Raw genomic sequence first — 16,418 nt, forward strand, 5'->3', positions numbered from 1 at the left:
TTTGAGTTATCTCCACTCTTTTTTCAAAATATTTTCAAGATTGCGTCACTAGATAGGTTCTTGTAGCTTAGCCATAAAATTTGCTTCTCTTATTCAAAAATAAAACTTTGATCAATTTACACGACTTTTGGTGCAAGATACTTTTTTTCAGTCACATGCATCATACAGATGTTTTCATTATTTTTGTTTTTAATATTGGTGAAATTCTGGAAAAGCACCTAATTTTTAAATTGAGATGTGGATACATATCATACTCCTCCCACTCTCAAGAAAAAAAAAACACTAAAATATAAGACTTATGCTATATTTATTGCTTATATCCATCCTGGGACGGGTATTCTATTTCTCCTTATGTTTGAAATGTTTTAATAAGTTCGTAGTAATAAAAGAAAAATTTTAATGATCATGCTATTTACTTTGCTATTAATAGTACGGCTGTTAAAATGTTTCTTTATTATTACTAACTTTTAAAAGTAGAATACTCGTTCCAGGACAGATATAAATTATAAATAATATACATTTTTTATTTTATTTTAATATTGAAAAAGAGAGCTGATTTCCCTGCAAAAAACTTGGTTTTTCTTTATTATTATAGCAAAATTCAAAAATCCAAACAATGAATATCAAGTAAAACAAATGTTATTTACTTGCCATGTTGCAAGAATAAAAATATCAAAAAATTACGAAAAATGATAGGGTATTAATTAACTATGCAAACAGTTTTTGAAAACAATTAGTGAAAATTGAGGGGGGGGGTTGTTTGTTTGTTTTTTTTGTTTGTTTTTTTTTCAAAACTCAATTTTCGCTAATGGTCTCTGAAAACTATTTTCATTTATAACTTATTTTCTACCTTAAATTTTTAGCTGTGTTCGTTACTGTGACATGAGAATTAAGTAAATACCATTAATTTAATTGAAATTCAACATTTCAAATTTCGCTATTATACTAAAGAAGAACCCCAAACTAATATGCCTCACAAGTATATCTTTCTTTCTAATTGTTTCATGTAAATTATCTCCCTTGAAAATTAATTTTCCGTTGGTTATTTATTCGGTCAATGAGAATTTACTTGTTCCTAGGCTACAGACAACCACTCTCAGTTCTATATTTTATTTATAAATTACTATGACCCATAACTGTAAAAAGAAAAACAAATAAATGTAAAAAAAATGTAAAATAGAAGAAAGAAAAAAAAAAAGAAGTTAAACAAATTTATATTTGAAAATCATATAAGCATCCACTTATTTTTGTGTGTTTTGTTTCTGCTTTGCAAGAATGTTGATTGTTTTTTAGTAAAGTTTTGTTGTTGGAAAAGACAGTATGTTTTTGAATATGTGCTTAGTTTTTACAAAACAACGTGAAATTAGAAAATAATGTTTAATGAAGAAAACAATCACAAAGGTTTTTCAGTTTGCAGAAAAGATGTTAAAACCATTACACATTGAGGATCGTTATTACATCTGTCGTAGAGCCACTCTTGACTGCAAGTTGTGCATTTTGGTGATAGTAACATCTTTGAAAAGTACTAAGAACAGCGCTAACAATTTATATACATGTATTTAAATTAGCCTCCTTCTTGGATTACCACCTTGTTGCGGTGAAGGAGCTAGAACATTTCAATGATCCCTAGAGCTATGCTAGCGAGAGCAAAAGCTCCTGGCAGGGCCTCCCTTGCCAGAAAGGTCAATGGATGGAAACCAGACAAAGAGTGATCCTTAGTCTTCCAGGTTGGGGTTGAGTATAGGGCTAACGACCCTTTCTTATGAAACAAGTATGTTATGGAAACAAAGAGAACCGCTACTTCAGCGTGTGTGTGTGTGAATGCTGGTGGCCAAAGCTGAGAGGCAAAAGGAAGAGAGGAACGCCGAGAGCAACTTGAAGAAGAACAGTGGAAAGGGAGAGGGAAGCTATGCAGCATTCTTGGGGTTCACTGGCTAGGATGGCTCAGGATAGGCGGAGGTAGAGGGGATTTGTTGCTGCCCAACACACCACTGGGTGTAATGGTGATGATTTAAATTAGCAAATAAAAAAGATGGATAAAGCAATGAACATTATGAATGAGTTACCAGTTAGCAAGAGTTAACTTAAGAACAGGAGTTTTGGAATGAAATGAGAAAACATGAATTAACAAAATATATTTGCACCAAAAATTTTACAGACATGTAAAACATAATTTTGAAGACTATTGTGAAGTTTTAAAGTTCTTGATTGAGAAATAGACAAAAGTGTCAGAAAGTTTGTTTAAATCTTATTTTATTTTTTTATTAAAAGTGGAAATAAAAACTAATTGTTATTTTTGTCTGTATAATTTTGTTAATGTTTATTGCATACTTTTCAATAATGTCCTTTTCTTATATTTTATTTCAAAAAATCACTTCACTATAGAAATACTGAAGAACAATAAAAGTGAAGGAACTGGTTTGTCTTGTCACCGCTTTCGGTAGCACTATGCCGGAAGTTAGGAAGTACATTAGCTGACTATAACCATAAAATTCAACTATATTCAATACACTAATGAACCAAACACAATAGACCACTTGAAAGACAACATTTGAAGCGTTACTGCTGAAATACAGCCTAATTTAATGTGTGTTCTGAAAATTTGATCTGGATTATGTCATATACCCAAAATTGTATTTAAATTATAAATGCCAAAAATTAAACTTTGAAATAAACCACATTTTTGTATAATAAAAATATTTTTCTGTGATTTACCTTTTAATTTAAAGTTTGCTGTCTCCCTAAAAATAAAAAAAATTCTGTTTTTATTTTCTTTAGGTCCTGGAATAGTGAAGAAGTTTCGCCCGGATTTGAAGCAACGATTCTCACCTTTATTTGAAGATGATACGATACTCAATTATATTTATCATTGCAATGCACAGACGCCCAGGTATATAATATTAGATTTTATGCTATTTTTCTAAAATGTACCTGTTCTACAATGTTACTAATAATTAGGGCAATGATACAGCATATTCTTTTCATTGTTTTGACTCTTCAGTATATATCCGACACAGTTAATCAACCAAGAATCACATCATTCTATATAAAAGCATATAAGATATCAAGAGATACACACTCGAGAGTCAAAACAATGAAAAGAATACACTGTTGTCCTAGCCCTAATAATAATAGAAAGAGTGGAACATGGACCATTAGTCTTAATTTCAGCAGCTTCATAACTCTTTACCTCTCCTATTTATCCTTTAGTCCTCGCACTCCATGAATAATGTTTCTGACAAATAGGGAAGAATTGTTTTCGGAGTCTGAATCTATCCATCTAACAACAACAAAAACGATTTTTTTTTTCATGGAAACAACTGATTGAAAACATTTTTTTATATTCAATAATAATGAGAGAAGTGGGGTTTTTTTTTTTTCCTTTTTTTTATTTTATTAGCGAAAACATTGTCTGCTAACGGTTGATTGACTAAGTGTATCAGATTTTTCTGGATGCTTTTCAGGCAGCTAACCATAAACTACGAGAAGATACTGATGCACTTTGGGTTAGGTTCTGGATTAGTACCATTTATTTATATTATTTACATGTTTTAAAATGTTATCCTCATCATTGTTATATTTAACATCTGTTTTACATGCTAACATTGGTTCGACAGCTTTCAGAAATTGACTTCCAAATCAACTTGTCTCTGACCAAGTCTTTATTTATCCCTCTTTCTCTCAAATCACTTCTTCCTATGCCTTTCCCTGCCAATTTGACTGTTCTACATTTAATAATTCTATGTGACCAGACTAACAAAGTCTCCACACATCGGGATGTTTTACTAAAAATCAAATCTATATTGTTCAGATTTTATTTTCCTTTGAAGTCATCGGATCAGAATCTGTTTTTAAAAACCACATCATGGATCATTCTCATATTATTTCTCTCCATGCAATGCATATGCTCAGGGATCAGTATAATACAACTCTGTACACATGCCTGATCGACTCTTTCCTTGGTCAACAACAACACTCAAGATGAGTATAAATAATATGAAAAAAAACATATCAATATAACACAAAACCAAGTATAGATAGAAATGGCTGAAGTATTTTGTGGACTGAAGATTCATGAAAATGATGTATTATTTATACATTACACAAAAAGTATTTTATTAATTATATAATTATACAGACATGAATGGAGTATAATTATATACAAACGAAACGTGTATAATTAATTATATACACACAAAGGACGTATGATTAATTATATACATACAAATGGTGTATAATTCTATACACACACACACATGAATGGTGTATAATTATATATACGCATGATGGGTGTATAATTATATACACGCACAAAGGATGTATGATTAATGATATACAAACAAATGGTGTATAATTCTATACGCACACAAATGGTGTATAATTAAAGTGTGTAAGAATACGTTTAGAATAATTGTGATGAAATACAAAAAAAAAAAAAATGAAATTTTACATATACTCAATAGTTATGTCTACACTAGACTTTTTGCCTGTTGACTTAGAATGAGTGCTTTTATGCCAAATTGATGGATGATTATGGTTAAATTTGTGCTCATTTTTGCATTAAATATTAATCTCTAATTAATACATTAAAGGAATATTGTAATACATAGTTTTCTGCACCTTATCATAAAGGTCCATACAAGATTTCAGCCAAATCAGATCACTAGTTTTTGATAAAGTGGAACAAATAGAAACATTATATATATATATATATATATTATTTATTATATGTTAATATATAACATTTTTAAACAGACGAAATATCTTGTGAATGAAATGATGATGATTGCACTTATTGTTTCAGGAAAGGCAGTAAAATATTCTGGATCTCATTAGAAAAGATTTGTTATATATTGTGGCCCTAAACAAGTTGGTTGAAATTAGGTTAACTAGTATAAATTTGGAGTGTCATTTTAGTACATCTTTCAATATAGCACAGCTGCGAGCCAAAACTATCCTAGGAGCCATTTGCATGCCAGCCTTTTTGTCTTGAAAGAGTCAAGCTTTTCAGTCAGCTCTGAGAACAGTTTGAGGATAAGGGTGGTTCTATAACATCAAACAAAACTGGATTACCACAAGTTTTACTATTTAGATATACTTTATCCACATCAGAGTTTTTATTTGTTTCTCTTGTCTTGCATGCAAACGAGTTATCATCTCACAACATACCTGTAATTCAACTGCACGTAGTTATCATCTCACAACATACCTGTAATTCAACTGCACGTAGTTATCATCTCACAACATACCTGTAATTCAACTGCACGTAGTTATCATCTCACAACATACCTGTAATTCAACTGCACGTAGTTATCATCTCACAACATACCTGTAATTCAACTGCACGTAGTTATCATCTCACAACATACCTGTAATTCAACTGCACGTAGTTATCATCTCACAACATACATACCTGTAATTCAACTGCACGTAGTTATCATCTCACAACATACCTGTAATTCAACTGCACGTAGTTATCACCTCACAACATACCTGTAATTCAACTGCACGTGTATGCCAAATTTGTACAAGTACCATGAAAGATTGAATTGCACTCAACTCCCTTCTCACAAACTTAACTGGATAGATTTCAATGCTGCAACCGCTGGTCATCACTTTGTCCTTGGTAAAATTCACTTTAACAAATAGACTTTCCTTGTTTGTATAGGCAATGACCAAATTATCAAAATGCAGCTTTAAAGAGGAGCCGAAATCTACCCTTAAGGCAACCAAAATTGACACAAACAACTGAGAAGTCAGTGCTGCCAACAGGGAAAGCTGGAGAAGCAAAATATATGGAAACAACCAAATTCTTAAAAAACAACAGAACACAAAAAAATAAACAGAGCCTTAAAAAAAAGTTGGGGTCAACAACCTGTGAACCCTCCTGCTATCCTCTGTCGTGGCTGCAGCCGCCTCTTCCATGCACAAATAGGACTTGTTTCACATCGTAGGAAGTGTATACTTGTATCGGAGACAATGGCAACTAAATTATCAGCATACCATATCTCTCCCAGACAACCTGTGCAGAACTTCCTGGCTAATGTTTCTACGGCAGAAATGAACAGCAATATGTATTCGTAAAAAATGTTATCCAAAAACATTTTATAAGCATCCGACCATTCTTATGAGAAACTGTCACATATATAAATTTGAAATATCATTTTTTTTCTCTCTTTTTCTCCTACTGAATTTCAAATATCATTTTTTTTTAATTTTTTTTTATTTTTTTTTTAGATTTGTATATTTGTATATCTGCATGCCGATGCTATTAAGGTTGGCGAGAAGTTTTGTTACCTTGGTGATAGTATTGGAATACACGGTAAAACTGGTGCTAGTGTGATTACAAGAGTTAGTAATAGATCTTCACCTAACTTCACGACAATCCTGCCTTTGCTAACCAGCAGTGTTATCACTAGGGCTATGACAACAGAGCATTCTTTTCATTGATATCTTATATGCTTTTATATAGAGTGATGTCGTTCTCGGTTGATTAACTGTGTCAGATATATGCTCAAGTGTCAAACCAATGATAAGAATATTCTGTGTCATAGCCCTAGTTATCACTGTCAACCAATAGAAGAGGCTATGCATGTTGATGATGTCTGGAAGTGAAATCTGGCCAATAAGGGTTGAAGACATGCGTAGCATGGTGAGAAGTGATATGAGAATAATATGTTGGATAAATATGATTTTTAAAGGCAGGTTTAGATCTGATGTTAACATCAGAAAAATTAAATTTGGACTGTACAGAGACATGCAGAAAAAATGAGACTCCAATGGTATGGCCGTGATGAAAGAATGGATGAAAGTTTAGTGGTTAGTAGGTGCAGAACAATTGTGGTAACATGTTCAGTTCTGAGGAGAAGGCTAAGGAAAACATGGGAGGAAGTAATAAAAATGAACCTGAGAGAAAGAGGGTTAAATAAAAACCTGGCCAGAGATAGATTAGTTTGGAAATCAATTTCTTAAAGCTGTCCAAGGCATGGTGACATATAAAACAGATTTTAAATCGAATATGATGTTTACATCTCTATAGCTCTGTGTCTGATTTTCATTTTGTACATACAGTGCCTAGCCTTCCCAAATGGTCACCCATTTGGCACTGGCCAGGCTCATCATTGCTTAACTTCAGTAATCTGGCAAGAACTGGTGTGTCAACATGATTGTACCGTATTGAATAGACACATTTTAAAAATATTTTTATTTTTTTTATCCATTCTTCAATGTTTGAATGAGTTTTTTTTTTTTTTTTGTTTACTTAGTGGTGAATCAGCCTTCCGAACGATGTCAATCCCATTTGGTTGGGCTAAACATCCGATGATTCTACGGATTACAGATCTCGATAAATCCATCCCAATTACACTTGTCTATGGTTCACGATCTTGGATCGACTCTGGCACCGGACACAATGTAAAATATCTTCGACCAGAGAGTTATGTTGATGTACAGGTGAGGAATATTTCTTGGTCTTTCTCGTATCTGGTAAGAAAAAGATTAAAAATCTGACGGTATGAATTTAAAATAGAAAGGAAGAAACCATGCTTGACGATTTGTCTGTTCCGTGGGTTTTATTCAAGAAATTGTAGGTTTGAATATAATTAGTTTTTCAAAAAATTTTTATTGATTTAAACAGTCTGTTTATTTGCAGTTCAGATAATAGGGCCTCATATCAATGTGGAAAGGGAACCAATATACATAAAAGGCTGTTGAGGGATTGGCTCTGAAACGATGCATATTCTCTCCTGATGGCCCAACATTATTTGGAAACCAAAGTATAATACTCTACAATTAAAACCAGCCTACAAACTAATTTATGAATGAAATAACTACAAAAAGGTGACAAAACGATTCATATTTCTATCCTGATTACCCGACACTAATTGTAAGTTGAAAGAAAATACTTCACATTTGAGAACAGTTAAAAAAACAATTATATTCAAACTTAGAATTTCTTGAATAAAGCGAACAGAACAGATGAATCATCAAGCAGTTTTTCTTCCTTTTCATTTTAAATTCATATTATAGAATGCCATACAATGCAGACGTGTAATCTCGCAAAAAATTTTGACACAGGCGATGAATCCCAATGAGATTGGTATCGTTTTTAAGCTCTACGTCTCAGACGACAAATATCGAAAAATTGGCCAAAATCATGGAGTAAAAAACTGCCATTTTTTTTTTTTTTTTTTACAAGGAGGGGGTCGCTTTTTTGGTTGACATTTTTACAAGTCATTATCTCCTTTCGATTGATTACCCTTAATTCCAATGCTCGTGACTTCCAGTTGCGCGATGGACGCATCAGCTTAGAAATTATGTTTTTTTTTTTTTTTCACCTTTCCTCCTTCGCATTACGGGTTCAAGCCTGTCTGCCTACTACCACTTTTAAAAAAAAAATTTTTTATTTTATTTTTTTAACACCTCTCCACTCAAACTGTTGTTTTGATCCCCCTCCCCCCAACTACTTTTTAATTTTTAAGACCTCTCTTCTCACCCCGATAGGGTTACTTACTACACCACCTCTACACACCCAGGCAACTCCGGGTACTCTCACGAGTCTATTATATGAAAGGCAAAATGTTTGTGTGTGTTTGTATGTCTGCCAAAAACTTTCAACAGATGCATCGGATCGTGACAAAATTGGTATTGTTTTAAAGCTCGATGTGTCAGACGACAAATATTAAAAAATTGGCCAAAAACATTAATTCTTTCATAGTCAACTGGGACACTTTTACGAGGAGTGATCACTTTTTTCGTCAACAATGTTGCATAAAAGACATTATTTAAAAAAAAAAAAAAAAAAAAAAAAAAAAATCTTGGCCGAGTGTTTGGAGGTGTAAAAGAAAAGTTTTAGTAGGAAAGTGAGCTTGAACCCCGAACCTTTGATGTGGAGGTAGAAACGAAATGGAATAAAATCCTGGGACCTAACCATCTCGGCCGCGAGAGAAGAGGAATGAAAAGCATCTTAATTTAACATTTATAAAATGAAATTAACAGGTGCAAGAAACTTAAGTTACGTGATGTTTGACCTTGAAACATGACGCGGTTGCAAGCCAGTTTTCGCTTGTTTTATACCGAAAAGCGAAAGATACACGGGACGCTCTAAAAATCTGGAAAAAATAGCACGTGAAAATCGGGCAAATTAAATAGACAGCCGACCCCCGTTCATAACTCTTAGATATTATCATTTAGATGTGATATAAAAAGTTTTAAGAAGGAATGAGCCGACCGAGAAGTCCAGCGAAAAAAGCCTTTTACAGACATATACAAAAAGCGAACATACATACATACATTTTCGCTTTTATATTTATAGAAGAAATGTAGGGAGAGAATTGCATAAAATGGAAATAGGCTTTTCCTGATGCTGTTAATTTATTTTTAAAAGAAGTTTAAAAAAAACATTTTATTAATTGACTATTATTTGTTGTTGGATAAATTTTTTTCTTTTTTTTTTTTCCAGGTAATTCAAGGAGCGGGCCATCATGTTTTTGCTGATCGATGTGAAGAATTCAATTCCTTAATCAATGAAGTCTGTGATTTGGTTGACAATAAAGTGTTGCATACTGAAAACGAAGACAGTGACACTTACTAAACTATTTTTCTTCTTTTTTTTTCCTTTTACATGGAATTACCCGGTTAAAGCAAATACATGACTTCTCTATGCGTCTATGCTGACAACAAAGAAATTTTTGACAAATTTCTGTGTTTATAAATCTAAAAGCACAAATAAAAATGGCATTTCAAATAAAATTCCTTCAAAATATGTATCATACAAAAGTAAGTATCGTCACCAAGAATTAGAAAATGTTATTGAGTAGAATTTTAATTAAAGCGAAAAATAAGCTTTCATGTTTATCGATCTGCCATTCATTATTACTTGGTGAAATGACAGACTGAATTATCTCCCCCTACTTTACATGATTTCTACTCCTATCAATGGCCGAGAAAAACTAATTTTTGTTTTTATTTTCCCTGATTTTTGGTGAGAATGCTTACTTTTTTTTTATTTCACTTGAAGTGCAATTTTTATTTGTGCTCCATACTGCATAAATTCCCAAATTTCTCTGTCCTTTTGCAGAATTTTTTCAAATCAATGAGGACATTTATTTTATTTTTTTTTTTAATATATATAATATATATATATATAAATAAAAATGCTATTTGTATTGAATATTATTTTTAGTTGTAAAAGTTATTTTTCTAATGTTGAAAGAATTTTTTTAATCATAAAAGTAAGACTTTTTTGTTTATTTATCGAAAATAAATTGTTTTAATAAAAATGTTTATAATTTTTATTTTATTAACTAATTTTTTTTGTTTGGTTTTAATGAATATGAAATCTAAATTTTTCTTTTTTTAAATTTTTCTAAATCTCAACTTAACGTTTTTTTGTTTTTTTTGAATAAAATTTTTCTAAATCTCAAATACTATTTCTAAGCGATTAGGCTGTCTGAAGATCCCGGCTTCCTGACCCAAAATGCAACAAATAGTTTTTTTCCAAAATCCAATCATGTTCTGCAAAGCTAAAAACAAAAATTTTCCCTCTATAAAACAAACCAAGCATCATGAATAAAATTGTAAGATATAAAGAATTTGAATCATAATATTTTTCTCAAATTACTGGACTGTTTGGCATTAAATGACCTGTAAAATGTAAAACAACCAAACCAATTGTAAAAAATTACTAATCTTAGTTATTTTTATGACATTTGGTTAATGTAACCTGACCTACTTCAGATGCATCTTTTGGAATTTGTACAGAATCTCAAACTGAATTGAATCCTATATTTAATGCACCAGGGTAGATTGTTCAACCGGATAGAAGTGTTAAGTAATTTTTTTTTATTCTTAGTATTGTATGTAGCAAGGATTGAACCTCCAACGAATAGAAGAATGTAATTCAACTCTCCCATTTCATCTCAAGTCCATGGCACAACGAATAAAGATGTTGAGTGTCAATCTTCTGAAGATTGAGGGTTCAATCCTCATTTCATGCAATACTAAAAATAAAAATTTACTTAGAATAAAAAATTTTTTTGACTTAATACTTGACATGAGGCTTTCATAATTTTTGTGGATCGTTATCCTCATCTTCATAGTTATTGTTCCAGCCAACTCATCCTCTGGCCTTCTTCAGGTAGTTAATCACAACGAGATAGGAATGCTAAGTTTTGTAACTGTATCCCCAGTAATTTTAGCCTTCCATAGTTGTCTCGCCACATGTTGACCAACTAATCTTCTGGCCTGCTTTGAGTAGAATTGAAACCACTACCTTTAGACAATACTCACCTGGAACTGTGGAAACTCAACATCTCTATCCACTGCACCATGGGCCCCAAAGGGGGCGATCAAGATTGAATTTTATGGTCTTATAAATTCAATTATGTGGTCTTCCATTGCCGTTTTTAACTTAAATTCAGATGAACATATCTCGGCCCAAACAAAAATTTATTGATCGAAATAAGCACTATCAACACTTTTGCCAACGCAAAACAAGTGTATTTTTATGCCAGTAACATAAAAAATCATGCATTCTGGTGGTGAAGGCGTTTTTTGATATTGCTTAGGTTTTTGAAGCATTTCTCATGTAGAAAGTTGTAAAGTTGCTTGAAAAAGTGGTAGTCGGTAGGTAAAAAGTCTGGAGAGTATGGTGAATGAGGCAGAGTTTTGTAGTTCAATTCATTCAACTTCTGTAGGGTCAGTTTAGCAATGTGCGGTCGGGCATTGTCATGGAAGAGAATTGGGCCTTTTCTGTTGACTAATGCTGGGTGTTGTTGTTGAAGTTTCTGATGCATTTCATCTGTTTGTTGACAGTACTTTTCCACCATAATGATTTTGTCTGTATTCAAAAAACTAATGTCTGAAACCAGTCACAGACCACCTTCAGCATGACCTTCTTGTTGTGCATCGAGAAGTGTTGTGGAGCCTCGTCAATGTCTAACCACTGAACTGAGCATCACCGGTTGTGTCTCAAGTGGTTGGAAATAGTATACACTATGTCTAATTCAGAAGCAAGTGCTCGAACGGTTGTGCATGGATGTGTTTCGACTAAGGCTCTTAATTGATCGTTGTCAACACCTGACGCACTGACCACTACACATGATCTAGAGTCTTGTCGCCACTACAAAATTTCTTCAACCACCATTGTGCTGTGCGTTTTAGTAGTGGTTCTTGAGTCAAATGCTTCATTGATATCACAAGTTGTTTCAGCAGCTTTTTGGTCTAGCCGGAATTGAAATAAAAAAATTTTGTGAATTTGTTGTTGTTTTTTTCCATCTTGTATTCAATGTTCTGGAAAGAAGACAATTGTTTTGAAACAATTGTAATTCAAACAATTAGATAAAGTGAAAAACGCTCTTTAAAATGATTTATAATGTAGAGGTACTATAATGAAAACTTGTTTAAAAATGCATTTGAAATCGAAATTAAATATTCTGCAAGCACTTTCTTGCCAGCAATAAAATATTTTATTTTTTTACTTAATACTTCTACTCAATTGTGGATGGGTTAAATAATGGGTTAAGTTCAACATGAAAATTCCTAAGTTTGAAAAGATGCACCTGGAGAAAGTTGGAGGTTACATCGGCTGAAATGTGAAAATAACTAAGATGAGAATGTTGATACATTATACAAATTAACAATCCTCATTTCAAAAATTTATTAATAAAAACAAAACGATCCATTGTTGATAAGCATGAAATTTCTATTTCAAACGTGATAAAACGATCGACTAACCGTCTTAATTTGTGTATTTTTTTTTTGCAGACTGTTATCCTCATCTTTATAGTTGTTGTTTCAGTATTTAAAAAAAAAAAAATACACAAATTATGAAGCCAATTCTAAAAAAAATAAAATAATATATAATATCCCTCTTAAGTTTGGCAGACCAACGAAAATGCTATTTCAAACTGAAGTGATACACAAACAGTGATACACAAACTTTTTGGATACATCTACAAATCTTTCTTATTTGTGTTTAATGAAAATATTTGTAAAAAAATTAAACATTTTTCTTCTTTAATTTTGAATTAAGTTTTTGTTTAATTTTATTTTCATATAAAAAAAGTATTGTGTTTTTTTTATGTTATTCTTGTTCACTACGAAAAAGAAAACGAGTATTTGATATTATCTTTTAGTTTGAGGACATTTTTGACAATACTGGGTCAAATATATAAATGTTATATGTACATATATATCTAAACAAATAATTGTGAAAGTTTTTTTTGTTCACCCATCACAAGTATATTATCATTAAAATGTGTTAATTTCAAACCATATCACACAATACTTGTTCAAAATAATGTACATACAGTTACAAGCAAAAGTATTTATTTAGTCATTTTAAAGCTCTACTCGTATATTTATATACCAGCATGTAAAATGGGTGTTAAGTTGAATAATGCCAAGGAGAAATAATCTCATTGTCATTATTCAGGTTAATGCAAATTAGCAATCTTTGTCTATATCTAAAAAAAATGTGTGTATGTCTGTGTGAAAATATTTAACTGATAAACTCTTAAACAAATAACACTGAAATTAACAGGAAAGAGGAGATGATTTACAACAAGTTAAATCTTTGAATGGATGAATAACATGTACAGAAATATATCAGCAAGTTTAAATGCAAAATGTCTGCTACAACTTGCCCACCACTTGACTAAAGCTTTCTTGGTGAGGCAACTTTTTGCTTTTTGATTGAGAGGGAGGAGGATAACTAATTTTAATTAAATTATAAGCTGTAAGAGAGTTCTCTATTTATACTTTAAAAAAAAATTAATTATATATACAACATTTATTTTCATGGTATATCAGTTTGAAAAATAGTCATTAAAACATTTATAGAAGAGAACTTTTTTTGTCAAAATGAAAAAGAAATTTGTTTGATTTTTATTTTTTTTTTTTTTTTACACAAACATGTTTTGTAAAAGATTTTAAAAAACATTTTGGAATTTGTTACATCGCTGTGTTAAAAAAAAAAAAAAAAAAAAAAAAAAAAGATATTTACATTTTTTTAAAAATTTTCTTTGAAAATAAATTATTCAAAGAAAACATGCTTTGTTTAAAAAAAAAAAAATCACATTCAGTAAGTTTTAAAAATCTTAACTAAAAAAAAAAAAAAAAAAAAAAAAAATCGATAATTTCTTAAAAATTTGAAAAATATTTTATAAGAAATATTGTTTTATAAAACTTTTTTAAAAAGAATAAATATTTTAGAATAATTTGTTTGTCAAATTAAAAGTTAACATTATTTTGTAAAACAATGTGAACACGGTCACTAAAAAAAAATGTTTTATTATTGTGAAAATTAAACAATTGTGATAATATATAGAAAAGCATTATAAGACAATTACAGTGCAAGAAATTTGCTGTTGAGAAAGGAAGACAAAAACAAGTGAGTTTCTATACATTTTTTTCAATAATCTTGTTTAATTAAAAATCGTATACAGTGATCTAATGTGTATGACTATTCCATAATATATTTGGAGGAAAACACCCTTTATCAAATGGAAGGTGTTTCAAATCCCTTGAAATCCATGTGGGCCTGTATTGTTTGACTAACAAGTAAGATTTACTATTGGGGGAATAAAATAGATAAATATAAAGAAAATCACATGTTTTTGTCTTTTCTTCTGAAGAGCAGAAAATTTCCTTTCCTTGCATTCTAATATTCCCCTATGTACATATTACACGCAATGCTTCAAGCAAACTACATCAACTTATTAATTGTGATAACATTTAAAGCAGTAATCTTTAAGAATCATATTTTTAAACTACTTTAAAAAAATCCAATGATTTATAAATTGGAAAAAAAAAAAATTTCTGTAGAAAACATTGCTTTAAATATAATCAATATTTTAGAATAATTTGATTGTTAAATTAAAAGTAACCATTTTTTGTAAAACAATTTGAACATGGTCTCTAAAAAATGTTTCCATCATTATAAACCGTGAAAATCAAACAATTGTGATAACATTTATAACAAACTGATAACGTTTTGTTTGTTTTTTTTTTTGTTTTTGGTACATCAACTGCTCTATGAGGGTCACGTGACCTTTCATAGAATTATGAATTTTATGTCTAACTTTTAAGAACCTTTAAATCAAGGTTTATTGATGTACAAACATTTTTAAATAATCATATTTCCACAGACAAGTTGTTAACATTTTGATTAAATTTATAATTAACATTTTTTTGCTACAATTTTTTTTTTTTTTTTTTACCTATTTTACATTTCGAAAGAAATGTCACCATTGTTTTGTTTGTAGAGTAAAAATAGATTTGTTATGAACTAATTGTATTCAAACGATCAAAAGTCCTTTCTCTGCTCTTCTACTTCAACCGTTAATCCCTTTCCTCAGATCCATCATTTTTTCTGTTTTGTATTATTTCAACTACTATTCTCATGTTTTTGAATTTTTGAGATGTGGATTGATAATTTGGATTATTCAGATTTATTTTCATAATGTTTCGGCTGATGTAACCTCTGACCTTCTTTAGGTATTAAACCCAGGAATCTTTTGGTCAAACTTGGAAATATGCATGGAATTTCTAACAGAAGTTTGAATTTTAAACAAAATTAAATTTACAAACAGAAGTTTGTAAATTTAATTTACAGAGATAGCATGCTCTCAATCTGTCAGTCATGACTTGGTAGAAATTTTAAGTAATTCACAATTCTTAGTATTGGGTCCTTGCATGGCCTGAGGGATAATGTACTCAATGAGATTCATTTCTAAGCGAAACTTGGAAGGTTGAAGGTTCAATCCATAGTGCAGATGATACTAAGAATTGCGAATTACTTATATCCGGTCATGGTTAATAGAATGGATAAAATAAAGAGTTCTGTTGAAAATTCAGTACAGATTTCCCAAGTTCAACAGCATACACCTGAAGAAACAGTTTACATCAACTAAACATTTGGAAAATAGCACTCAAGATGACAACAGTAGTCCAAATAATTTAAAAAAAAAAAAAAAAAAAAAAAATACTATTCTTATTTTGGTTATTTTCATAATTTTTTTTGGCCAATGAAAACTCTGATCTTACATCGATTGAAACCTTTTGAAAATAACACGAGAATAGTAGTCTGAACAATACAAATCAATCGTCATCTAAAAAAAAAAAAAAAAAAAAAAAAAAAAAAATTAAACTGATTTTTGTTATTGTTTGGAATAACTAAAATTTAGAAATACAAGCATTTGTTTTGTGTTTTTATTTCATTCGTCAGATATTTAAACATGAAAGTATTTTGGAAAATTTATTTGGGTCTTATTCAATGTTTGTTTATTGTGTTTGAAAAGTTTGTTTTTAAATCTTATCTTTTTGCTGTGGATTGGACATCTTACCATATCCCAGACATTTACCCACTAATACAGAGATTCCAATCAAGCGATCCTTTTAAGATTCTAATCATCTCC

At 30.7% G+C, this 16,418-nt stretch overlaps 1 protein-coding gene across 5 annotated transcripts in view; it reads left to right on the top strand.

The window, feature by feature from the left end:
* Positions 1-16,195, top strand: part of LOC145254848 ((Lyso)-N-acylphosphatidylethanolamine lipase-like) — a 100,050-nt gene extending 83,855 nt beyond the window's left edge. For all 5 annotated transcript variants that reach the window (XM_080113696.1, XM_080113691.1, XM_080113693.1 and 2 more), the window contains 3 exons: positions 2,779-2,890; positions 7,266-7,452; positions 9,461-16,195. In XM_080113696.1, coding sequence (XP_079969822.1) covers positions 2,779-2,890; positions 7,266-7,452; positions 9,461-9,592 — 431 coding nt within the window. In that variant the 3' untranslated portion in view covers positions 9,593-16,195. The remainder of the gene's footprint in view (positions 1-2,778; positions 2,891-7,265; positions 7,453-9,460) is intronic.
* Positions 16,196-16,418: the final 223 nt, after the last annotated feature.

Source organism: Euprymna scolopes, chromosome 30 (assembly GCF_053919585.1).
Source record: "Euprymna scolopes isolate OS-2025 chromosome 30, ASM5391958v1, whole genome shotgun sequence".
In the NCBI taxonomy this organism is placed as follows: domain Eukaryota; kingdom Metazoa; phylum Mollusca; class Cephalopoda; order Sepiida; family Sepiolidae; genus Euprymna; species Euprymna scolopes.